Source organism: Thalassophryne amazonica, chromosome 2 (genome assembly GCF_902500255.1).
Source record: "Thalassophryne amazonica chromosome 2, fThaAma1.1, whole genome shotgun sequence".
Lineage (NCBI taxonomy): Eukaryota > Metazoa > Chordata > Actinopteri > Batrachoidiformes > Batrachoididae > Thalassophryne > Thalassophryne amazonica.
Genome location: NC_047104.1, coordinates 96,517,309 through 96,545,147, shown reverse-complemented (window position 1 = coordinate 96,545,147; position 27,839 = coordinate 96,517,309). Strand labels below are relative to the sequence as shown.

The window sequence follows — 27,839 nt, the reverse complement described above, 5'->3', positions numbered from 1 at the left end:
TTATTTATAGGAAAACATTTTATTTTTATTTCTCAAGCAAATGTTTGGGCCTGAAAACAGGTTGGTCTTATTTTTCTACTAAGGTTTGAACTTTGAGAGTGTTTACACAGGACAGGAAAGTGAGAAAATGTTAATGCCTGTTTGAGAAAAGTGTATAAAGTGTGTAGTGAGGGGTTTTACAGCCTTAAAACGTCTATAATAATTGTAAAAAATAACGCTGACTACTTCACGGATTTCGCCTATTGCGGGTTATTTTTAGAATGTAACTCCCGCGATAAACGAGGGACCACTGTATATAATTTTTTTTTTTTAATATATCACCCCTCAATTCGCAAACCATACGCAGGCTCTCAGAAACACAAAAACAATGAAGAAAAAAAACAAAAAACAGCTAAAAATAATTGCACACATATTATAATGTAGAAAAATAAACTGCAGTCCATGAACTTTGCAAAAAAGGGGCATAATGACCATACCGAGTATGATTTATTGCTGCACTACAAAATTAGAGGATCTGGGTTATGCATACATGTGCACAGATGCCACTTCGCTTTTAATATAAAGATTTACCGCCCACTGCTGGAAGGGGGTGTGAATTACAATGGGGAAAATAAGTATTTGACCCACTGTCAGGTTTTCCCACCTACAAAGAATGGAGAGGTATTTTTTATTGTAGGTACACTTCAACTGTGAGAGACAGAATCTAAAAAAAAAAAAATCACATTGTATGATTTTTAAATAATTAATTTCCATTTTATTGCATAAAATAAGTATTTGACCCCCTATCAACCAACAAGAATTCTGGCTCTCACAGGCTGTTAATTTTTCTTTAAGAAGCCCTCTTATTCTGCACTCTTTACCTGTATTAACTGCACCTGTTTAAACTTGTTACCTGTATAAAAGACACCTGTTCACACACTCAATCACACTCCAACCTGTCCACCACAGCCAAGACAAAAGAGCTGGCTAAGGACACCAGGGACAACACTGTAGACATGCATAAGGCTGGGATGGACTACAGGACAACAGGCAAGCAGCTTGATAGAAGACAACAACTGTTATGATTATTTATTAGAAAGTGGAAGAAACACAAGATGACTGTCAATCTCCCACGGTCTGGGATTCCATGCAAGATCTCACTTTGTGGGGTAAGGATGATTCTGTGAAAGCTCAGAACTACACAGGAGGACCTGGTCAATGACCTGAAGAGAGCTGGGACCACAGTCACAATTTTAGTAACACAGTTTACATTAGTAACACATGATGCTGTCATGGTTTAAAATCCTGCAGGGCAGCAAGGTCTCCCTGCTCAAGCCAGCACATGTCCAGGCCCGTTTGAAGTTCACCAGTGACCATCTGGATGATCCAGAGGAGGCATGGGAGAAGGTCATGTGGTCAGATGAAACCAAAATAGAGCTTTTTGGAATCAACTCCACTTACCATGTTTAGAGGATGAGAACAACCCCAAGAAAACCATCCCAACCGTGAAGCATGGGGGTGGAAACATCATACTCTGGAGGTGCTCTTCTGCAAAGGGGACAGTATGACTGCACCGTATTGAAGGGAGGATGGATGGGGTCATGTATTGCGAGATTTTGGCAAACAACCTCCTTCTCTCAGTAAGAGCATTGAAGATGGGTCATGGCTGGGTCTTCCAGCATGACAATGACCCCAAACACACAGCCAGGGCAACTAAGGAGGGGCTCCATAAGAAGCACTTCAAGGTCCTGGAGTGGCCTGGCCAGTCTCCAGACCTGAACTCAATAGAAAAATCTTTGGAGGGAGCTGAAACTCCAAACCTGAAAGATTTGGAGAAGATCTGTATGGAGGAGTGGACCAAAATCCCTGTTGTACTGTGTGAAAACTTTGTCAAGAACTACAGGAAGCGTCCGACCTCTGTAATGGCAGACAAATGTTTCTGTACCAATTGTTAAGCTCTGTTTTTCTAGGGGGTCAAATACTTATTTTATGCAATAAAATAAAAATTAATTTTTAAAAATCATACAATGTGATTTACTGGATTTTTTTTAAGATTCTGTCTCTCACAGTTGAAGTGTACCTATGATAAAAATTACAGACCTCTCCTTTCTTTGTAGGTGGGAAAACCTGCAAAACTGACAGGGGTTGAATACTTATTTTCCTCACTGTATCAACGCCCATTGTTAACTGTTGTTAGCTAATATCCACAATTTCTCTAAAATATTAGTCGTGTCAACATTCCATTTTGGTGGCGTTCATCCTTGACCCAAAATGCATATTAAATTGAAAATGTCAGCTCTCCCCAGTTTTTCCATGATTGAAATTATACACACACACCCAAGCACGCATACATGTACACAGAAACCACTTGGCTTTCAATCCAGATGATTTCCCGCCCTCTGCTGGAATGGTGTGTGATTCCAGAATGTAATTATCAATGGTTACTGTTCAGTTGTTACCTAATATCCCTAATTTCTCCCAAAATATAAGTCCTATCAACTTCCGTTTTGAGCGTTCACCCTTTTTCTCTAAATCACCTGTTTCCTTGGAGAACATACCATCAATCAAAACTGCCCAAGGTAATATCCTCAAGCTAATCAGCACCTACAAGTATTAGGGATTGACTAATGACACGGAGCTCTCTTTTAAAGTTAATTTTAAACACTTGATCTCCAAATTAAGGGTGAAGCTTGGCTTCCTTTACAGAAACAATTCATAATTCCCCTTAAATGTTCGGAAGCTCCTGATAACTGCTGCTAACTATTGGACTATGGGCGGGTGGTATTCTATGTTGTGTATAGGTGTGCCTAAACCGGTTGTCTACAGTCCTTGACCCCACTGTACCATTGTGCCTTGAGATTCATCACTGGTTGTAGCTGCCTCACCCACCACTGTGAGTTGTATGCCAAAGCGGGCATGCCCTCTTTGTCTGTTAGGCCATATACACATTGGATGATTCTGGTTTTAAAAACTCTTATTGGTCTGGTTCCAACCTATTTATCCAGTTTACTTCAGAGATCTGAAAGCCGTTATGCTCTGCGCTCGAATGACATGTTATGTTGTGTACCGCATGTCCGCACTGAAGTCAGAAAGAATGCCTTTTGTTTTTCAGTTCCCTCTGATTGGAACATTCTCCAATTCAAACTAAAACTGCCCAGACTGACTTCTTTGAATACCTGCCAGTCTATTTTACAAGATCAAGAACGGGATTCTTTTGTGAAGTGCCTATGTTTCTAAATCAAAATCTGTTTGAGACTTTATATCATGTGCAATGTTATTATGACCAAGATGATTGTGTTTTGTTTAGCACCAGTGTTCTCATGTTGATGTTAACCTGTCCGTTATGACGTGCTGCTGCCTTCCTTGGCCAGGTCATCCTTGAAAATGAGCTTTCGATCTCAATGGGTTTCTACCTGGTTAAATAAAGGTTATTATTATCCTTGACCCAAAATATATAAGCATACCAAACAGCAAATGTCAGCTCTCCCCAGTTTCTCCGTGACCAAAGCCACACACACGCATGCACACATACATGCACACAGAGGCCAGTTAAGTTGTGTATGAAGTTATTTCTAAATGAATAATTATGAGCTTTGACATGTAGCATAAAACAAAGCTTTGTGATGACCAGTGCACAAGGTTAATCCTTAGAATTTTGAAATTGGAAAATTTACAAAGCTGCTCGCTAGGAAATAAGTTTTGAATACTTCATGAGAAGAATGCTAAAAAAAAATGAGTGATCGAGTTAGACAACATGCCTGAGTCATCATCAATCCTCAAACTTGTTGCTGAAGGTGTGGCAATGCCATTCGTCTGTTACAAAAACCTGCTTGCAAAATGTCTGCACTTACTCATGGTGCATTTACACTACACATGATGTTATAATTTGATTTTGAATGTGTGGAGTTGTCCTGTGTATCTTTTTGACCTGTTCCCAATTCCAATCCTCAGGGCTTCCCAGCCTACACATTTTTCATCTCTTCCTGCTCTGTCGAAAGATGCTGAGCTCGTTCAAGTGCCTTTTAGTTCTTGGTCAGACAAGCACACGCCAATGAGTTCATCAGCTTTTGGCAGAGGAGGGAAAGATTAAAAATGTGCAGGTTAGGGGTCCCTGAGGACCCTAACCTGCAAGGTATATTTGAAAATTATTAGCCTGCTCTGCAGCAATAAATAAGAAACAGAAATAAAGTAAATATTTTTAAGTATCACTATAGGACTTTGTATCAGATGATACAAAATTCTGAAAGACTCAGATCAAGGGCTTAAAAATGAAATGTGGTGACAAAACCCCAGTAGTTATTGCTGTAACATAAGAGAGTTACCACCTTAGAGAAAGTAAGTTTTCACAAACAATGTTTGCAGACTTAAAATCCACATGAAATTCCCCAAGTTCCTGATGAGGTTTTCAAGTGTCTGAACAAGTTCCCAGGGTTCAAAAAGCCCTATAAATATGACTTGGGTGACGTAGTTATTTTAAGATTTATTGTACCATCTTCATCAACAGTGAGGTCCACCACCTCCCCGGCATTCTGACGCAGCGGTTGGATGACTGTGGAGAGCCTGTGACGTCCACGTGACTCCTGGAGACGGTTTTGGGAACAACTACTCGCCCAGATCCTGCCAAGACCCCCCACTGAGCGTGACCTGTAGACATACAGAAAAAAACTATGACAGACCATTGCAATGTGAGGTTCCTGATAGCACCAGCATATGGCATGGTCAATCACATGCTTCATCAAATTGAGAATGCGACTGTGGTCAGATTGTCAAGTTGGTCAGATTGTCTCTGGACAATGTCTGCTTTGAGAGATGGCTGATGACAGAAATGTAAATAGGAGACAACACTGAACAATTCAGACAGAAAAACTGAGATCTCATCTTGGTACCTGGTGACCCTGGACTTGGAACCTTTCAAACCATTTAAAAAAATCTGGTCAATGAGTCCTGTGGGAGTCAGGTCATGAAATAAAACAAAAACGGACATGAAGTAGATAGATTTTGAACTTTTACATGAAATATTATGAGAGCCAATCACCAAAGCAACCACCAAGTTCTGCACTAATGAGGTATTGTCTTGTTGTAGTGTTGCTGGAGACACGTTTACATCACTTTTGCTGTTTTCCACCTCTCTATTAAACTTATATTTTATTTATTTTATCTTTTATATTTAATCTTTGCTGCTACTGACTGGTTGTCACCAACAAAGTTTTGTTGTTTATTACAATGACAATAAAGTGTCTCTTATCGTATCTGTAACATAGCGAGGATTTGTCCTATCCTGTCTATGGCCGATGCAGACTCTGATCCAGGCAATTGTCTCCGCCAGACTGGATTATTGCAATGTCCTATTCTCTAGCATACTGCATTGGCATACTTACCACCACTTACATTTAAAACCTGCCACACTTTCCACCCACTTTCCTTTGTCTGACACCCTGTAGTCTTTTTTTCCCAGGCTTCATTCCTTCCTCCTGTTTTCCTTTTAATTTTCCTCTCTCAAAGGCTCCCATCACTATACCCACTGCTCTTAGAGACTGGAGTGAGAGAACAGGGAATAGCTGCATTTCCCGTAAAGCAAGGTAAGCAGAAGGAGGAGGGATGAGCCCGAGGGAGATAACAGAATGTATAAAAGTGTCGTAAAGAGGGATACCATGGAGCTCTGTGGCAATGAGATTCCTGAGAGCTGTGTGGTTGGTCGGGGATGGGGGGGAGAAACACTGGAAAAGTAGGAGAAAAAACCAACCCTGTGCATATGACTACCGAGGTTGTTTATTAATTCATTAATTATTTTTTTTTACATTCTCAGTTTTTAACCACAACTATAATGTTTAAAGAGAAACTCAAGGAGTTTTCAACCTGTGCCCTATTTGTAGATACTTCTGAGTTCAATATACAGTGGGGAAAATAAGTATTTGATCCCCTGTCAGTTTTGCAGGTTTTTTCACCTACAAAGAATGGAGAGGTCTGTAATTTTTATCGTAGGTACACTTCAACTGTGAGAGACATAATCTGAAAAAAATGTGATTTTTAAATAATTAATTTGCATTTTATTGCATAAAATAAGTATTTGACCCCCTACCAACCAGCAAGAATTCTGGCTCTCACAGACCTGTTCATTTTTCTTTAAGAAGCCCTCTTATTCTGCACTCTAACTGTATTAATTGCACCTGTTTGAACTTGTTACCTGTATAAAAGACACCTGTTCACACACTCAATCAATCACACTGCTGCACCTTCGTGTTGAAGTCTCACAGGACATGCTGGACTCCGAAAAATGATGCCCACCTCTTCCGCAATTTCTCAGATAGTCACACGACTGAAAAGCCACCAAAAGCCGTCTGAATCTTCCGAACGGTTTCCACCTGGCTGCCGCCCAGTTTCAGGCAAAATTTGATGCAGTAGCGCTGCTCCAGTCATTCCGTCATTTTCCTTGCAATGAAAATCCACTGAGAGCACTACACACGACCTCACACAATGCTGCTTGCCAGCAACTGATGCAATCGACAGGCGTAAAAAAATTCACGCATGCACACGAAGGTTCAAGGTTGGCTCATACAAGCAAGCTTGATTCAAATCCATCAGGTTTTTGGATACACACTGTGTGTGTGTGTATATATATATATATATATATATATATATATATATATATATATATATATATATATACACACACACACACACACACACACACACACACACACACACACACACACACACACAGTGGGGAAAATAAGTATTTGACCCCCTATCAGTTTTGCAGGTTTTCCCCACCTACAAAAAATGGAGACGTCTGTAATTTTTATCGTAGGTACACTTCAACTGTGAGACAGAATCTTAAAAAAAAAAAAAAATCCAGTAAATCACACTGTATGATTTTTAAATAATTATTTTGCATTTTATTGCATAAAATAAGTATTTGACCCCCTAGAAAAACAGAGCTTAACAATTGGTACAGAAACATTTGTCTGCCATTACAGAGGTCAGACATGTCCTGTAGTTCTTGACCAAGTTTTCACATACTGCAGCAGGGATTTTGGTCCACTCCTCCATACAGATTTTCTCCAAATCTTTCAGGTTTGGAGTTTCAGCTCCCTCCAAAGATTTTCTATCGAGTTCAGGTCTGGAGACTGGCCAGGCCACTCCAGGACCTTGAAATGCTTCTTACGGAGCCCCTCCTTAGTTGCCCTGGCTGTGTGTTTGGGGTCATTGTCATGCTGGAAGACCCAGCCACGACCCATCTTCATTGCTCTTACTGAGGGAAGGAGGTTGCTTGCCAAAATTTCACGATACATGACCCCATCCATCCTTCCTTCAATACGGTGCAGTCGTCCTTTCCCCTTTGCAGAAACGTACCCCCAAAAATGATGTTTTCACCCCCATGCTTCACGGTTGAGACAGTGTTCTTGGGGTTGTTCTCATCCTCCAAACAGTTGATGCCAAATAGCTCTATTTTGGTCTCATCTGACCACATGACCTTCTCCCATGCCTCCTTTGGATCATCCAGATGGTCGCTGGTGAACTTCAAATGGGCCTGGATATGTGCTGGTGTGAGCAGGAGGTCGAGGACTTTACAGAACACATCAATTCGGTGGATTCCAATATCAAGTTCACATGTGAGGATGCCAGAAACAACCATTTAGCGTTCTTGGACTGTGATGTTACGATTGGAGAGAACAGGCAGCTCCAGACAGAGGTTTACAGAAAACCCACTCACACTGACCAATATCTGCTCTTTGGCTCAAACCACCCCCTTGAACACAAGCTCGGGGTGATCAGGACTTCTCAACACAGAGCCCTACAGGTGCCCACAACTGCAGAGGGAAGGGCTAAAGAACAACAACTTGTACGGAAAGCCCTCACAGTATGTGGGTACACACAATGGTTCCTGGACAAAGTGCAGAAGTCCCAGAAAACAAAGAGACCAGATAGACAGGAGACGGAGACAAGAAGAAGAGGAGTGTCTCTCCCTTATTTAGCAGGAGTAGGGGAAAAACTACAGAGAATCTTCAGACAGCACAAAATCCCAGTTTACTTTAAACCGGTTAACACCTTGAGACAGAAAATAGTTCACCCTAAGGACAAGATCCCTAGTTACAAACAGAGCAATGTAGTGTATTCTATCAGATGTCTGGAAAACTGTAATGAACACTACATAGGTGAGACTAAGCAACCTTTAAACAAGAGGCTATACCAGCACCGCAGAGAGGTCGCCAGTGGACCTCAGTCTGCAGTTCATCTCCACCTGAAAGACACTAACCACACGTTTGAGGACAAGGAAGTTAAAATCTTAGCCAGAGAGAAGAAATGGTTTGAGAGAGGTGTCAAGGAAGCATTCTTTGTAAAACAGTTGAAACCCAGCCTTAACCGGGGGGGCGGGTCTCAGACACACTTTGTCCCCTGTTTACAATGGGGTACTCAGGTCAAAGCAGTTTCAGTCTTTTGTTCATGGTAATGAGTCATTCATGTCATCAGGAGAGTCGTCAAGGGAGCCATCAGGGGAGGCTTCCATCCCATCATTAGGAGAGTGCTAACTAGAGCACAATAGGTACTAATTAGAGCTATTGTTTAGTCACTAGCCTATAGCAGTCGGCCTCTCAGTAGGAGGGGTCTGGTTAGGTTAAAAACTCCAGCTTTTGTTGGCTTCTGGTTTATTCTTCTCTACAAGAGTCAAGACAGAAGTCAGACTACCAGAGCAAGAATTTTAGCTGAGGAAGCTTCTGTGATTTGAAGGGAAATGTCCTCACGTCAAGCAACCCAGTCCAGTCGAAGATTCAAGCTTCTCTACTATGGAAACCACCTGGACAACTGAGAGCCTACACAGAAACATTTTAGGTGCGTGTCCACTGTGAGAGACATAATCTAAAAAAAATCCGAAAATCACAATGTATGATTTTTTTTTAATAATTTATTTGTATGTTACTGCTGCAAATAAGTATTTGAACACTTGTGAAAATCAATGTTAATATTTGGTACAGTAGCCTTTGCCATTACAGAGGTCAAACGTTTCCTGCAGTTTTTTACCAGGTTTGCACACACTGCAAAAGATCACAGGGTGTTAAATACTTATTTTCCTCACTGCATATATATATATATATATATATATATATATATATATATATATATATATATATATATATATATATATATATATATATATATATATATATATATATATATATATATATATATATATATATATATACACACACACACACACACACACACACACACAGTAGTGGGCACAGCTCCGCTAATCCGCTAACCGCTAATTATTAAAGCTAATGTTTTCATTATCGGATGAGCTTTTCAGATAACTTTGAAAACCATCAATCAATCCATCGATCAATTATCTTCCAATAAATTTTGGTCTGATAATTTTTAGACCGCTAACATATTATTGCAAACTTAGTGAATAAAGCAGTTAATGAACTTTTTAAAGTCTGATATCAAAGATTTTAGAGCCTATCTGTTAAATGTTTTGTAGCAGACGTGCATTTCTATCCTCTACGGACAGAGGAGCTGGTTTCAGGAGAAACCACTCTATCCTCTGCAATCAGAGGAGAACTGGTCACAGAAAAGAACCAAAATGATAGCCAAAAAAAAAATTATCTTGACATCCTACTAACTAGCCAGCACTATCACTCAAGTCATCCAGAGGCATACAGTTTTAACTTATGGTTAAAGTTTTAACCAAGCTAATTTCGGACAAGTTATTTAAATTAAGGTCACGTCTGAAGTTTTAGAAAGTGAAGCCCCCCAATTTCTAGTTCTAAATTGCGCCCTTGATTAAAAGTCACAATTCATCTTGGTATTAGATACACCTTCATTTACGAACTAAAAAGCTGCTGCTTTTTTCACACGCCTTGAACCCTGCCACTTAAAAAAACAAAACACATCCATTAATGCATTGATTGGCAGAGTAAAAGACATAGAAATTCTTACCTGTTAGTTTCAGTGGGATTCATCTGAATAAATAATCCACATAAAGCTTCCTTTTTAAAAAAATCCAAAACAGTGTCTAAACAGTGACGAAAAGTCCCTCTGCACACAGCTGCGCCGTGAGATCACCTCTCTCCCACTGAGTCTTGGAGATTAAATTACACGCTCAGCCACAAAGTAATAAAATAATATTAAAATTAGTCCATTTTGTTTTTGTGTCGAGCGGACAACTCACTGTAACGTCCAAAATGAACCTGAACTACAGAGCCCACAATGTTCCCTGTGTCGAATGATGGCACCATCAGCAAGCGACAGGCAGCCAGTCTGCTACAAACATACAACAGATGGACTAAAATGTTTGATTTTAGGGTTTACAAATGTTTGTGAGTGTTAAACTTTGCTCACTTTACCATAAAAAAAAATGTTAGACTGAAAGTTATCAGAACTAAATTTAACAGACGATAATTGGTCTGATGATGGTTTTAAAATGTATCTGAAAAGCTAATCTGCTAGCAAAAACATTAGCTTTGATCATTATCTGTTATCGGATTAGCTGAACTGTGCCCACCACTGCCAATGTCTAACCACTATAAAGTGTGTGTAATTTTAATGTTTTGCTTAATTAACAATCAACTTCTCTTGACACAGAATGGTCAGTTAAATTGTTTGCCTCTGATCACATTTGTCAGAGGAGCCATATCAGGAAATAGCATTCTCACTGCAGTTTGTGATCAGGGGGATTCATATTAGCTCATACTCCCTGCATTCAAGTCAATTTCCTGTGAGACAAGATTGTACAACAATGCAAATGGAATCAAGGAGGAAACCTACTAATGCTCTTACTTCACGAAAGCAAACTTCTTTACGTGCGCACGCACACACACGCACACGCACGACATCCCCAAAACACACAGGGCGTGTTATGCAGAGGAGACATGGAGGGTGTGCTGGGCTTTAATTGGCTCAGACTCCTCAGTTCTCGTCAACTCCAGGGAGGACAACGACCCACCAGGGACACACTCTTAATTAAGGAGACCTGGGATTATTTTGTAAATATGTGTTTACCACTTTGACCCCCTGGGTGGTGAGTAGCCAAGATCAAAACAGTAGATTATAAACATGAACACTATGGGAATCAATGATTTTGCAAAGCTGAGGGTGTGCCAAGGTGACGTGAGCAACATACCCAAAGGAACAAGGGAGATCCGTAGGGTATGAGGGCTGAGCACAGAGGCAATGTAAACTGCTGAGGGTATTGCAATCGACTGCTAAGGCTGGGAGCTGGGGAGTTTGGGGGGGGGGGGGGTCCAGTGAGCAAGATCACAAAAATTATATCCTTTCTCTGTCACACTAGCTGCTTGACAGTGCTCTCCCTAAGCAATGGAAGCGTGGCACAGTGCCAGGTTGTTACATTCTCAGCGCCATCATGCCGATTTTCAAGTTTAGGGTGATCATTTTTCTCAAATAATTTTGCTTAAATTTATTGAAATTCGTTGGTTTGGAGCCACACAGAGTGATTTCTCTTGTCTTCATTGCTTCCCTGTGTAAGCTCATAAAGCCATCTCCCAATGATTCAACTTACAAGACTTGCATGTCAGTGGTCTGGTTAACTGTCACACAAAAAATAAACCGCTGCTGTGGGGAAAGCTCACAAACACCTTCAGCTGACTGTTCGCGTGAATCATGAGGCAGCACAAGCTGGAAACAAAGCCTGCAGTTCAAAGGACTATTTTGGTGTTTTCTGTGCCATCTGTGGCGGCACCCATCGATTGTGAAACAGAACCACTGGAACTTCCAAGGATGCTGCGCTCAGAGACCACAGGTGGGGAGGGGGGGACGCTGAGCACACGGAAGAAAAAAGCTCACTGTGAATAAAGACTTTTGTTAAGAAAACACCTCAAAATTAATTTATTGGGGGGGGCGCTAGTGAGCAAAGCATGGAGTCGGTGCTCCTGCAGAATCCGCGACATTATACCATAAAAACAGCTATCTTTGAACGTAATTTGACACAATGTACTATTGAGGACGTCTATTGAAACCTGAGCCTGTTCGTTGCTGTCTTAATGGAGGACAAACTCCAGAAATACAAATTTACCGCAAGCACTAGCAGCCAAGCTAACCCGAGGCCTACAACAAGGAAAACCACCAAGCTACCTACGCAGTCCAGACCTCACCCACCCCAAGTGAAAACCCAGGTATGGTTGAAGACCTAAAAGCAGAGATTTTGGCCAACATAAGGGATGACATTAAAGAAGTTATTAGAGACGAGCTCCAGTCGGCGCTAGCAGACGAGATAAGCTCAATCAAGAACGATCTACAGGGGCTAAAAACGCTAATTGCTAACGACGTCACCACTGTCCGTGCCGACCTGGGGGTCGTGAAGGCAGACGTGCAAGAGGTGAGGGATGGTTTGTGTACATGGTCTGATGAAGTGTCAACCCTACAAGGGACAGTGGAAAGGCTCTAGAAAGAGGTGAAGACAATGAGAGTCAAATGTGAGGACATGGAGGGCAGAATTAGGCGCGCTAACATTTGACTAGCAGGCATCCCAGAGGCTAACCCCAGTTCCCCGAAGGCTATTGCTAGCGTCCTGAGAGAAATGCTACAGCTTGACCGAGAGGTTAAAGTGGATCGCTCTCATCGTGTTTTTGGGAGCTCAAGAGACGGAGAAAAGCCACGGATGATAACTGCGAAAATACATTACGACGATGACGCTGTGGCGATACTACGAAAGGCCCGTGACAAAGCACCGTTGTTTTACAATGGACAGCGCGTCTCCATCTTCCCAGATTATACTGCAAGTGTTGCGAAGGCGAGAGCTGCATTTTCAGAGGTGCAGAGTGCCCTACGAGGACGAAAGGACATATGCTACGGTCTCCTCTTTCCAGCCTGGCTTTGAATAACGTATAATGGCGACACCAGAGAGTTTGTGGACCATCGGAAGGCTATGGACTATGCCAAGCAGATCTTAATGAAGGAGCAACCTGTACCAGGCGACTGACTTCATCCTAGGACATACTGCTAAAACACAATGGTAAAGACTATTAGAGTTACAAGGTTTCTAAGTTGTATATAATTGTGTTTTATGTTACTATATTCCAATACATTTTTTTATTATTCTGCTTATAAAAATAACTTATAGCAAACAGCTGTTTTATTTACTGATCTGCAGGAAACCATGGCATTGCTCCTGCTCTTTTATTTTTTTGTTTTGTTTTGATATTTTAGATTTTTTGTCTTTGCGAACTACAAGTGAAGCCGAGTTAGATCCAGGTTGTGCTCTGTTGCTGCTATTTAGGTGGCTAGGGACAAGTTTCCCAAAACATTCAGTATTCAAAATAATGTCTTTATCTTTTCTAGACAGGTTTTGGTTTAGCGTTCTGGTTTTGTCCATCTTGTTCCCCGGGGACTCTGAGTTAAAGTTTCAAACAACAGGGCTTTTAGTATTTATTTCATTTTTGGTGTCATGTTTCATATTACACATCCCTGCTTTCTATCCCACCTACAAGACCAACAATTTAATAAACAAACTAAATTCATACAATGAGTGATTTGAGAATTGTAAGTTATAATGTGAAAGGGCTTCATAGTCCAATAAAGAGAAAGAAAATATTATTCCAGCTAAAACAACTCAACTGCCACATAGCCTTTCTTCACGAAACGCATCTATCTGATGCAGAACATGAAAAGTTAAAGTCATGGGCAGACAAAGTATTTTACTCCTACCACCAATCTGGGCGCAAAAGAGGAGTCTCAATACTTCTCCACAAACAGATTAACTTTACTAAAAATTTACTGCATAAGGATACTGAAGGGAGACTTTTAATAGTCAATGGTGTAATTGATGGTGTGGAGGTATCTCTCATTAACATATACGGACCTAATGAAGATAAACCGGGCTTCATTAAGACATTATTTAACACAATCCTTCAACATAGTACTGGACTGTTACTGATGGGAGGTGATTTTAATTGTACAATGTCCAAATTTGCCGATAAACAACCATCCTCCAGAACACCAATGTCTAAAATAAGTAAAGCCCTTAAACATCATGCCTCAGAGGCAGGTTTGGGCGATGTTTGGAGAAGTAAGCATCCAAGTGTTAGAGATTTCACTTTTTATTCAAATAGACATGCGTCTTACTCTAGGATAGACTATTTCTTTGTTTCTAAGGCTACTTTGGACAGAGTAACAGATATTGAGATTATGCTAATTACAATCTCCGACCATGCACCAGTCCTTTTGCAATGGGACATAGGTCTCAGGCCAACAATCAAACAATGGAGGCTGAATACATCCCTCCTGAATGATAAAGAATTTGTTCTCTTTATCACTTGTGAATTCAAGGAATATCTGAATAATAACTCTACACCACAAACAAACCCCTTAATTTTATGGGACTGTGCTAAAGCATATCTGTGAGGCAGAATTATTTCATTTGCATCAGCAAGGAAGAGGGAGAGAGACGCCAAACAGAAGGAACTGGACCGAAAAATAAAAAAATTTGAATATGAATGTAAACAATCTACAAAAGCTGCTATTACAAAAGAGTTAAATGCAACACGAAGACAACTTAATATCTTATTAGCTGATAAAGTTGAAGGTAATCTAAGGTTTACAAATCAAAGATACTATGAGGATGGAAACAGGGCCAGCAAACTGTTGGCTTTCAGACTAAGGAAACAGCAAGTATCAAATATAGTACAGAAAATCAAAGTCCAATCAACTTATGTTACAAAACCAAATGATAAATCCAAAGCATTTGCAGAGTTCTACAAATTACTGTATAAAAACACAGACACATGCTCGATGACCCGGAACTTGCAGAATATTTAGAAAATATTAACATCACAGAATTGACAGATCAATCAGCAGTAGAACTCGATAAACCCCTTGAGGAAACTGAAATTAAGCAGGTCATCACGTCTCTTAAGAGCAATAAAAGTCCAGGCCCAGATGGTTATGTTAATGAGTTTTATAAAGCTATTAAAGACTTACTTACACCTTTATTACTGAAGGCTTATGTATACACTTTGGAGACACAAAAGCTAGCATCATCATGGTCAGAAGCCACAGTAACTGTAATCCATAAAGAAGGTAAGGATGCCACAGATTGCCAATCCTGTAGGCCTATATCCTTATTAAATGGAGACTTGCGTATATTAACAGAAGTCTTGGCAAGGCGTGTGAATAAGATAATAACCCAAATTATACACCCTGACCAGACTGGGTTTATTACTGGACGGTACTATGGTAATAATGTACGCCGTTTGTTAAATGTAATTTCTCATCTGAAGGATGAAAAATTAGAATCTGTGATCATAGCATTGGATGCACAGAAAGCATTTGATAGAGTGTCTTGGCAATATCTACTGCAGACACTAAAACGATTCAATTTCGGTCCAAATTTTATTAATTGGATAAAAACACTATTCATCTCCACAAGCAGCAGTACAGGTTAATGGGTATAGATCAGACAGATTTGCTCTGGAACGTGGATGTAGGCAGGGCTGCTCACTGTCTCCACTATTGTTCGCTATTTGCATAGAACCGCTAGCCCAACTTATCAGGGATGATCATGTCGTAATAAATGCAGAACAGCATAAAATATCACTGTACGCAGACGATGTCCTGTTGTATTTTACTGAACCGGCTTCAACAATTTCTCATTTTAAGCATCACATTCAGCAATATGGATATTACTCAGGTTATAAAGTGAACGTTGATAAAACTGAAGTTATAGATGTAAACAATCTTGTTTCTGACAAAGTTAAACTCCTAAGTGGATTCCGCTGGCCCAAAGAGGGTATCAAATACCTTGGCATTTTTATTCCATCTTCCTTAAGTGATTTATATAAATCAAATTACACAAAAACAATTAAAAATATTAGCAATGACTTTGTGCAATAGTCCTCTCTCCCTCTTTCTCTATTTGGCAGAGTTGAAAGTTTACGCATGAATATTCTGCCCCGCCTTCTTTATTTATTCCAGATGTTACCTATAGATATTTCAAAACAAACGTTTGACCACTTTGACAAACTACTATCAGTCTTTATATGGCAAAAAAAGCATCCCAGAATAAGACTAAAAACCTTACAGTCATCTAAAATGGACGGTGGTCTCAAGCTTCCAAACCTAAAATTGTATTATTGGGCGTCGCAGATGAAACCGCTGGTATCTTGGATTAAAAATGATGAAACGACACTGGTTAAATATAGAAAATAGCAAATGTGTAGATCCTTTACAAGAATTACCATTTTTAGATTCTCATGTTAAAGAAATGTCTGTTTGGACAAGGCATAGACTTAATATTTGGAATAAAATCCGCTCAACATACAGACTGCCCAAGATTCTTTCACCATTGACAAATATTGGATTGATGAAAACCTTTCACGCCAATATTTTAGACAAAGGCTTTAAAAAAAATGGTCAGACTATATCAGTTGATCAAAGATGGCAATATGAAAACATCTGAGCTGCTGAAGGTTGAATTTGGTATCCCCAACACAGTTTTTTTTTTTTTTTTTTTTTTTTTTAGATATTTACAATTGAGATCATTTCTGATATCTCATAAAGACTGGGAAAAACTCTTACTCCCCAACCCTATAAAACAGTTCCTTGTAAAACAACTGGTCAATGAAGACAAGAAAATAATTGGTAAACTGCACGATATATTTTTATCTCTGAGTACTAGTAACTCACTAAATATTAAACAAAGATGGGAAGCAGAGATGTTGATAAATATAGCAGACGAGACTTGGGAAGAGATATGTATAGAATCACATCTTGTCACAAATTCAAACACTTGGAGAGAATTCAAATGGAAAGTTGTTACTATATTTTTTAGAACACCATCTATAACTGCTAAAATGGGTCCGATGCATTCAGGATTATGTTGGAGAAAATGCGGAGTTGATAATGCTAACCACACACATATATTTTGGCAATGCCCCAAATTACATCTGTTTTGGAAAGACATTTTTGATGCTCTCAAAGTAATTTTCAAACAGGAAATTCCATCCAAACCAGAGGTAGCATTACTAGGGGTAATACCTGTAGCTATTGTTAATCGTGATGAAAAATATCTTTTAAATATATTATTAACAGCTGCTTTAAAATGTATAATAATCAGATGGCTCAAACCTGAGCCTCCATCTTACAATGTATGGATTCAGAAGCTTTGGGATATATACCAAATGGAACAGATAACTTACTCTCTAAGGCTACAAATACCCACATTCACCAAACGGTGGAAACCTATTGTACCTTTACTAATACAATAACATTGTTGGTCAAGTGCTGGGACTTTTACCTTTGATACTTTTGATATCACCCTGTTTGTTTTTGTTTTGTTACTATGTTTAAAAATGTCAAAATACATATGCATATATGTACCACATTGTATTATTTTTGGAAAATAAATAAAAAAAATAATTAGCCAATTAATATGGCCCATAAAATTTCAGAAAAAAATGGTAAGAAACATTGATAATTGTTTTCCAAAGTCCAATATGTTACCTTCAAATATCTTGTTTTGTCCACGTCCTAGAGATATTCATTTTCCTACCAGATAGGAGTAAATTAACCATAAACTATTCATATTTAAGAAGCAGAAATCAAATAATCAATTTTTAAATTAATCAAAATGATTAATCAATTATCTAAATAGCTGTCAACTAATTTAATAGTCGATAAATTGTTGCAGCTAAGACGTACATCTTCATATGGCGTGTTACCACTGTGTGATGTTTCACTCAAACAGACCAGCTGGGTTAGGAGGACTTGCACTTAGAAAGTCAATATCTTGTGATGCATCAATTAAACACAGGTTGGGTAACGTCTGGAAGCATGCGCAGGTGTCAGGAGTTGCCACATCCAACACACTACAGAAACACCTTTGGTCCTGAATGGCAACTCCCCAGACAGACAACAGGTCCTTCAAAAGTCCAATTCTCTCTATCACATATAGGCAGTCGTGGGCACAGCTAACCATAAAGTTAGCTTTGATAACTGCAAATCAGCTAACTGAAAAATTAGCTTTTACAACGCTAAACCGATATACTGCAAAAAAAATGTAGTGGAAGTCACAGCTAACCGCTAACTTTTAGTAGAGAGGGTTTTTCATGTGACGTGTCGGTCATGTGATTTTGCGCCCTGCGGCCATTGTGGATTACAACGCGGTGGCCGCTGGGATACGCTACGTGCAATTGGCGAACAATTGCAGAAGCTTCAACAATGGTCAACTTTTGTGCTGTTGTCGGCTGTTCAAACAGGTGATAAAAATGAGGCAGGTTGCTCATTTTACAGGCTACCATTCCAGCGCCTGGTGAGAGAAATCGCTCAGGACTCCTCCCCCCATTACCCCCCACCACTGATTCTGCCCGCCCACGCACTCACCAACCCCAAGTCTGCACACCTTACTTTATCCTCCCACACTGCACTATTGGTCCACATCAGGACTGCCTATACCGATACTGGTAGATTAGTATATAGCCATTGCAGTATTGTATTTAATGCTATAATGTTATACTGTCTACATCAGCATACTGCCACTTGCACCACTGGATTATACTGTTATACTGTATTATACTGTTATCCACTGCACGATCATATTTAGTGTCATACTCTCTACATTAGTACACTGCCATTTGCACTACAGCATCACACTGTTATACTTACACTGCCTGTACTGTTTATACTGTTTTATATTATTTTTATTTTGTAAATCAGAAGCATTTAAGGTAAATTAGCTTAATAGCAGTTTTTATTCTTACTCTGCACCATGGGTCTGAGAGGACTGAAATTTCATCTGTGCTGTATGCTGAGCATGTATAGCATATTTGACAATAAAGCCGACTTTTGAATTCAAGACGGACCTCTGCTTTCAGAGGTCCACTGTGATGCTCTGCAGGAGGCCAGCGAGGCTTACCTGGTCGGCAGCTTGGGGATCAGCAACTCAGTGGATTTCTGGTAGCGGCAGATCGCTCTCAGTGCCACGGTGCCACGCCTGTAACAGTGAGGCTTCTTCACACTGCCGGTAGCCAAAGCGCTCTTTCAGGTGGCTTTGGTAGCCAGCTGTTTCCTCAGAGGTTTTCCTCCGGTGGATTTACAGGCAGTCTGCTTGGTTCTGGCCATATTAAGTTTACGCTATGAAACTGCCGGACACTTCATTCACTATCCAGTATAAAATACGGATCCACTGAACCAACTGCTACACATTAATCACGATAAACAGCTTTATCTCTAGGGTTTAAAGCCTCGTAATAAGCTTTCATTCTCTATTTTCTTTCACGCGCCAGCCACGTAGTAATCCACGATGGAGACGGTAACTAATCGGTCATGTGATTGAAAACCCTCTATTGAATCGGCACACTGTCAGCTATTGATAAGCCAGTTTCGAGTTTACGCACCACAGGGGCTTCTGAGTAAATTCAAAGGCAATCACAAACCCAAAACAAACAACAAGCCAGAGCTTTCGTGTTTATGCACCCAGCCCGCTGCTGTAAAAAAAGTCTCACACACAACAATACAGACGGTGGCAGAGAAGCTCAAACACAAGACTCCTTTCACTCATGGTTTCATTTATAAGCAAAACTAATTTCAGACAGTTATCAACATTAAGGGCCCCTTCACACATAGTGCGAAGTTTGGTCGAAGTATATAGTCCCAACTTTTTCTGATTTGTGGTTGTTTCTGCTGCATTTCTGAAATTACAGAACTGCTATAAAGAAAAGTGTGAACATTTTATTGTGTTTTAAAACTTTGTGGAGCAAATCCAAACACCAAACTCTTATAAAGAAGGAAAAAATACAGACATGTGCAGGAAAACTTTGATATAAACTGAACAGAACAATGCAGGCTGATCTGGCTCCCCATATTTTTTGTATAAATAAATCATAATAAAATAAGCGGTAACTCACTTTGAAATGAATAAAACATATAGCTGCAGCTTATAATAACTTTGAAAAATAGCCAAATTCAGCAGCTTGTATTTTTAATCCGACTCCAGTTCATTTTAGTGTGATGAAGACATTTTTAAAAGTCATTTTTCTTTCTCCTCATCAGTCACGATTTGTGCTTGAACACTACAATAAGCTTAAGATTGAATAAATACATACCTTTGGAAAAAAACAGCTGTTAAAGTTCAGAGTTCTCACCTGCTTTATGTGATCTGTGCCTCTGAACATCACTGCACAGCTTCTCCACAGCAGGGTTTTTATTTTTAACCCGTGTATGCGTAATTTTTGCTCAGATCATTTATATATTGTCATTTATTAAAGGATGTTTTAAGGATATTTGGCCGTTTATTTCATCTCATGATCTCATAAATTCAATATACGATGTGCACATGGTGTGAACAGGTCGGTGCCATCAGAACCATGTGGGTAGAGAAAGTTCAGAGAGTAAAGGTAGCTCCACGGTTTGGTTTTGTTGTGTGTTTTCTTTTCATTTTCTCTCGGGTTAAAATTCTCTCTCTCTGCTCTGCGCTCGCTGTCTCAAGTGCACTGATGGTTCTCAGCAGAATAACGTCTCGTGGCTCCGTAATCCCCCTCCCCGACCCGCTCCCTCCCTCGCAATCTGCAGCCAGTTGACGCCGCGCGCACACACACACAGCTCCGTCAGTAAACTGCACATTTAGGTTTTATATATAGGTTAAATAGGTTTCTAAAGGACCATTTATTTAGCTATTTTAATTACAAGTGTTCTAAACTTTTTTTTTTTAACAGTAATCAGAACTTTTGAGGTAACAAACAACAAAAAAACATTTCCAAGGATTTATCTTCAGAAAATTGCTCTATAAATGAGCAGTCCTGTGACACGTTTCTGTTTTGCACAGATCTGTTTTGTACAGATCAGTGGTTTCTGTCCCTAGTCTTCCGTGTTTTGGCCCGACGCGTCGTTCCTATTGGACAGCGCAAAGCTACGTCACAGCTCAGAGCGTCGAAGGTTGGATTGGGTTGAGCTTTGACCGCGTCAGCCTGCCGACAAGCGGCAATGCACGCTCCCGTCAGAAGCGTCGCTTTAGCTCGGCTTTTAATGCGATGCTTCTGACACATCTAAAAAGCAACACGTCGCATTGAAAATAACGCTTTTTAGACTGATTTTTGACACCTTTGACGCTTCTGACGTGTTCAGTGTGAAAAGCCCATTAGGCTTTACTCACAATTCCAGCAAAAAATGTTAATGGAATGAACATTAGCGGAACTAAATTTAGCAGACGCTAATTGGTCCGCTGATGGTTTTCAAAGTTAGCTGAAAAGCTAATCCACTAATGAAAATATTAGCTTCACTAATTAGCGGTTAGCGGAACTGTGCCCACCACTGCATATAAGAAAAATCAACCCAGAATGGATCATGTCATCAATATCTGGTGTTTCTTGTCAGCCAAAATTCTGGTCACTTTCACGAAGTGAACACGTTCACTTTTCTGTGCCTGGTAATTCTGTTTATTAGCTAAGGAAAGTCAATGGGCCAGCTAACTGTTAGCAATGTCTAAGCTTACTTGCTTATTGACTGTGGTTGGACAAATGAAAGAATCAAGAAACATAAATGCGATGATTGCAATGGCCATCACATCGAACTGTTCCACAACGTAGAAGCACGGTAGGCAAAGGCTCTAAAACCTGCTAACGTTTTACCATGAGAACATAGAGCAATCCCACATTCTCTGATAGCAAAGCACGAAAAGGCACATTAAGAGTCATCAAGTTCAAAAAGAGCTCTTGTATTGGAACATTGAATCCATATTGGTAGTTGTGTATTGGAATGAGACCTGCCCATCTCTAATAAAAATGATACCACAGCAATATGTTGGAAAGTTGAATGCCAATACGTAATTATGTTTTCTTGATAGTTTCCACTGAAATTGCTCTTCATTCACATGTACAAAAAGCTCACAGATTTGGACAAAAAATAAACATAAAAAAAATAGCTACAATACTGACTTTGCATAAACTGATAAGCACACATGGTAACAGTTACAAAGTGGACCACTGGCAGCGCAAACAAAAGCATTCATTGCTCATTCTCATGCTCCAGTTCAAGCAGCCCATCCCCCTGCTAGAAAAGGTGCATTCTACCTTCTCTGATGAACAGATACTGACAACCAGGAAAACAGCATGAAGAACAAAAACAACCAGATCGGACATGCCACAGTATTTAAGCTTTATGTATTGCTTTATGACCTTCTGACACCAATTTCAGATAATACAAGAAGATGGGAAACACAGAAAAAGACAAGCACAGGATACAACAAAGATGGAGATTTGTGGATTAAGCTACATAATCATCTCCATGAGTAAATAAAGATAGCGGGACAGGAAGTCATAGTACGAAAATGGAGAAATGGGCTTCTCAAAGCAGTGAGGAAAGTTGAGTAGGTTGCAAAGTGAGAGTAGAAGCTCTATTTGAAAATGTATTGCTCCCATATGTCTCAGAGGTAAATATTTAGCAACTCCTTTCAAAAGAAGCCAATTCAATCACTCTGTTCCTCCACTTATACATTACATCAAATAATTTTGAAAAGCTTTTGTGAGAAAACTCTTCAAATACTGGTATTCAGTTTTAGCAAATCCTTCATATGTTAAGGCATGACATAGTCTTCGCTATACCATTGGTTGTGTATAGGCCATAGGATTGCGCAACAATAATTATACAACCCCAATTCCAATGAAGTTGGGACGCTGTGTAAAATGTAAATAAAAACAGAATACGATTTGCAAATCCTCTTCATCCTATATTCAATTGAATACACCACAAAGACAAGCTAATTAATGTTAAAACTGATAAACATGCAAATATTTGCTCATTTTGAAATGGATGCCTGCTACATGTTTCAAAAAAGCTGGGACAGTGGTATGTTTACCACTGTGTTACATCACCTTTCGTTCTGACAATATTCAATAAATGTTTGGGAACTGAGGACACTAATTGTTGAAGCTTTGTAGGTGGAATTCTTTCCCCACTCTTGCTTGATGTACGACTTCAGTTGTTCAACAGTCCGGGGTCTCCATTGTTGTATTTTGCGCTTCATAATGCGCCACATATTTTCAATGGGCGACAGGTCTGGAATGCAGGCAGGCCAGTCTAGTACCCACACTCTTTTACTATGAAGCCACGCTGTTGTAACACATGCAGAATGTGGCTTGACATCGTCTTGCTGAAATAAGCAGGGACATCCCTGAAAGACGTTGCTTGGATGGCAGCATGTGTTGCTCCAAAACCTGGATGTACCTTTCAGCATTGATGGTGCCATCACAGATGTGTAAGTTGCCCATGCCATGGGCACTAACACACCCCCATACCATTACAGATGCTGGCTTTTGAACTTTGCGCTGGTAACGATCTGGATGGTCTTTTTCCTCCTTTGTCCGGAGGACACGGCATTCATGATTTCCAAAAACAATTTGAAATGTGGACTCGTCAGACTACAGAACACTTTTCCACTTTGCATCTGTCCATTTCAAATGAGCTCGGGCCCAGAGAAGGCGGCGGCATTTCTGGATGTTGTTGATGTGTGGCTTTCACTTTACATGGTAGAGTTTTAACTTGCAGTTGTAGATGTAGCAAAGAACTGACAATAGGTTTCTGAAGTGTTCCTGAGTCCACGCAGTAAGATCCTTTACACAATGAGGTCAGTTTTTAATGCAGTACTACCTAAGGGATCAAAGGACACGGGCATTCAATGTTAGTTTTTGGCCTTGCCACTTACGTGTAGAAGGTTCTCCAGATTCTCTGAATCTTCTGATTATATTATGGACTGTAGATGATGGAATCCCTAAATTCAATTGCAATTGAGCGTCAAGAAACATTGTTCTTAAACCGTTTGACTATTTTTCACGCAGTTGTTCACAAAGTGGTGATCCTCGCCACATCTTTGCGTGTGAACGCCTGAGCCTTTTGGGAATGGTCCTTTTCTACCCAATCATGACACTCACCTGTTTCCAATTAGGTGTTCTATGAGCATTCATCAACTTTTCCAGTCTTATGTTGCCCCGTCCCAACTTTTTTGAAATGTGTTGCAGGCATCCATTTCAAAATGAGCAAATATTTGCACAAACATAAAAAGTCTATCAGTTTGAACATTAAATATCTTGTCTTTGTGGTGTATTCAATTGATTATAGGTTGAAGAGTATTTTCAAATCATTGTATTCTGTTTTTATTTTCATTTTACACAACGCCCAAACTTCATTTGAGTTGGGGTTGTAAGATGTCTTGAAATCACTTCAGTGGTGTCACCTGGTTTCAAAAACAGCATTTTTAGATTTAGAAGGGTTTATTCCTTGCTAACTTTTAACTCAGCCACATGGGGTGTGCAGCCAGTACATTCTGAGTGCCGGTCCCAAGCACGGATAAATGAGGAGGGTTGCGTCAGGAAGGGCATCCGGCGTAAAACAAGCCAACCCAACTATGCAGACTAAGAATCGAATTTCCATACCGGATCGGTCGCGGCCTGGGTTAACAACGTCCGCCACCGGTGCTGTTGCCCAACAGGGAGCCACTGGAAATTGAGCTACTGCTGGGCGAAGACAACAAAGAAGAGGAGGAGAACGTTTCCACAAACAGCGGGAGAAGAAGAAAACTAGAAGGGTGGAAATGAGAGTGGGGACTTTGAATGTCGGTAGTATGACTGGTAAAGGGAGAAAGCTGGCTGATATGATGGAGAGGAGAAAGGTAGACATATTGGGCCTCATGTATCAACGTTACGCGCTTGTGGCGTAAATTTCCGGTGTAAATTTGAAGTACACCAAAGTTGCCGTGACATGTATCAAGCAGTGCGCACCTGCCCATTTCCGGAGTACGCCCGACGTGACCTTGACAAATGCGGTGGGTGAAAACAATCGTAATTATAATGAACATGCCCATAAATATTCAGACTCCGCTTCAGACATACCCTCATTTCACGACATGGAAGCCAGGAAGATGGCAAAGAAGACGAACTTCACCAATCACGACGCGTGCCAATAGAACGTCAAAAGCGGCCGTCGTATTAATTGTTTTGTAGTATAATCAAAAAAGTGTTATTCTCTTTTCACATGTCAATAATTCTTGACATGTGAATATTTGCTAGCTCAATTAATAAGACATGCCTTATTTTTCAGATTTCTTTATTTTTTAAATTTCTTTATTTATTTTATGTTAAACGAATGGAGTAAACAAAACCTGATTGCAGCACGGGCGAAGGGAATGACAACACTACAGTTGTAATTATCAATTTCATTGTCTAAAATGATCACACCACATAAAGTTAAGTTCAGCGCTGCTCTGGCTCCAGGCTCAAAGTGTGGAGAAACAGCCGAGCAGCGCTTTCTCTGCGGTCAGCGCTGTGGTCATGGATCGTGCTCCGTAGACCAACAATCCCGCAAAAGCAGGATTTGTATTAATTGTTATGTAGTATAATCAAGAAAGTGTTATTTATGTAACATATGCATTGATTTGTATAATGGCACTGTTTATCATGTTGATCATTTTCATTTTTATGTGGATTCCAGTGCTGGTTCATTTTGGTGTATAATTTACACCACCTCTCGACTTGCCCCCAATCTCAATTCTCTTTTGTAACCCTTCCCCTTCGCCCTACCCCTACGCCTACCCCTTTAAAACAAGGGGTAAGGTGAAGGGGTATGCCTCTAGCCCTATGAATTGAGACACCCCTCCGCCTTAGGAGAAAAAAAAACTGCCGGTGTCAAACTGCCATCTTCACTGTTTAACATGGCAACCAAAATGCAACTTGTTGCAGTAGCCTGTTTGCTATTTTTATTTTCTCGCCTTTCTGCGTAAATGCAAAGAAATAGAAGATGCAGATTTCTTTAACGCATTGCAATCATGTCATGTTAATTTAATTAATTTGTAATTTATAATAATAATAATAATAATTAATAGTATTAATAATTAATTGATTAGTAATTTATTAATGTTAATGATACTAGTACTTAATCAATAATTAATATTCTTTGATTAATCATTAATTGACTGATTAGTAATTAATGAATTAGTAATTAAAATAATTTATGATAATAATTTATTAATTTATATAGCGCCAAATCACGACTAATCGCCTCAAGGCGCTTCACAAACATCATTTAAAAGCAGAATAAAAGTAAATAAGATTAAAACACAATAAAAAAAATTTAAAACATAAATAAGTAAAAGAAGTAAAATAATAAAAAAAAAAAAGACAATCATATAAAATACTAATGATAAAAAAGGAAAACAGTTTATTTATTTAAAATAAACACGAAATATATCAGTCTGTGTGCAATGAATGTATACGAGGTCTATTAGAAAAGTATCCGACCTTATTTTTTTCAAAAACCATATGGATTTGAATCACATGTGATTGCGTCAGCCAAGCTTGAACCTTTGTGCGCATGCGTGAGTTTTTTCACGCCTGTCGGTTGCGCCATTCGCCTGTGAGCAGGTTTGAGTGAGGAGTGGTCCACCACTCTCGTCGTTTTTTTCATTGTTTAGGAATGGCTCAGAGACTGCCGCTTTGCTTGATCAAAATTTTTTCAGAAACTGTGAGGGACATCAAAGTGGACACCATTCGAGAAATTCAGATGGTTTTTGGTGAAAATTTTATGGGCTTCAAAGAGATTACGGAGTGTTACTGTCGCTTTAAGGACGGCGCAGAGCAACTGGTGGTGTGGCGCGCTCCGAAGCTGCCATCGACAGGCTGAGAGACCATTTCATTTCTAAACGGATGGCTGTATGGATCCGTGACCATCGTGTGCAATTTCTCTGGTTATCACAAGAGCTGGACATCAACCATTTTCCGGCAAATTTCACTTTTAACAAGAGATTTTGTCATGGAAAGCCGAGCGGAGGCGTCACGTGTCACGATGGATTCGCTACTGGAACGAGACAAAACCACCTCCGTTTTGGTCTCACAGGACGGCTTTGAGATGGCGTTCAGACAGCTGTCGGTGGTTTTTCCATCGAGTGATTATCCGAGAAATTGCGGATGTGCCTGGACATGCCAGAACCTGTCCTGTGAGGCTTCATCACGGCGTTGCTTTGCGCCATGCGGCACCGCCGCGACGCGCGGAATTCCTCCGCATGTCTGTCTCAATGTGCCGAAAAAGTGCTGATGTCCACGTCTTTTCACAATTCCTGTGCTAGTCAGATGACATCCCGGATAAAACACAGCGTCCAGTTTGGAAATGAACGGCACATTCCACTGTTACAGGAGTTTTTGTCATGGAAAGAGGAGAGGAGGCTTTGCGCGTCGCGGAGGTGCCGCATGGCGCAAAGCAACGCCGTGATAAAGCCTCACAGGACATGTTCTGGCATGTCCAGGCACATCCACAATTTCTCGGATAATCACTCGATGGAAAAACCATAGACAGCTGTCTGAACGCCATCTCAAAGACCGTCCTGTGAGACCAAAACGGAGGTGGTTTTGTCTCGTTCCAGTAGCGAATCCATCGTGACGCGCAAAGCCTCTGTCCGGCTTTCCATGACAAAATCTCTTGTTAAAAGTGAAATCTGCCGGAAAATGGTTGATGTCCAGCTCTAGAGAAATTGCACACGATGGTCACGGAGTGACGTTACGATATTCCTCAGAACGACAATATACGCAACATGCATCCAGCAGCCTACACGTTGCTGTCATAGACAACTGCCTGTAAAGTTTTTTGGCAAGTTATAAGTTTCTAAACAGCGTAATTTGTAATGAAAGCCGCTTCATTTGTGCGGCTCTTTCGGCGCCATGTTTGTTTTTTCAAAGACAGCAGTAAGCTCCTCCTACCCCTCCAAACGGAGTGTGCATCCAGAATCACTCCAAACGGAGGGGTTTGTAGCCCTTTGCCTTCCCCTCCGCCTTGCTACTAAAAGAGAATTGAGACACCCCTCTGTCTCTCGTGCCCGCGCAAAACGGAGGGGAAGGGGTAAGGGGAAGGGCCAAGGGGTAGAATTGAGA

At 40.2% G+C, this 27,839-nt stretch overlaps 1 protein-coding gene across 4 annotated transcripts in view; it reads right to left on the bottom strand.

Annotated features, from left to right (window-relative positions):
• The window catches only part of rnf111 (ring finger protein 111), a 105,084-nt gene that overhangs the window by 54,708 nt on the left and 22,537 nt on the right, over positions 1–27,839 (bottom strand). For all 4 annotated transcript variants that reach the window (XM_034190143.1, XM_034190150.1, XM_034190158.1 and 1 more), the window contains exon 4: positions 4,469–4,623. In XM_034190143.1, the coding sequence (XP_034046034.1) occupies positions 4,469–4,623 (155 nt within the window). The remainder of the gene's footprint in view (positions 1–4,468; positions 4,624–27,839) is intronic.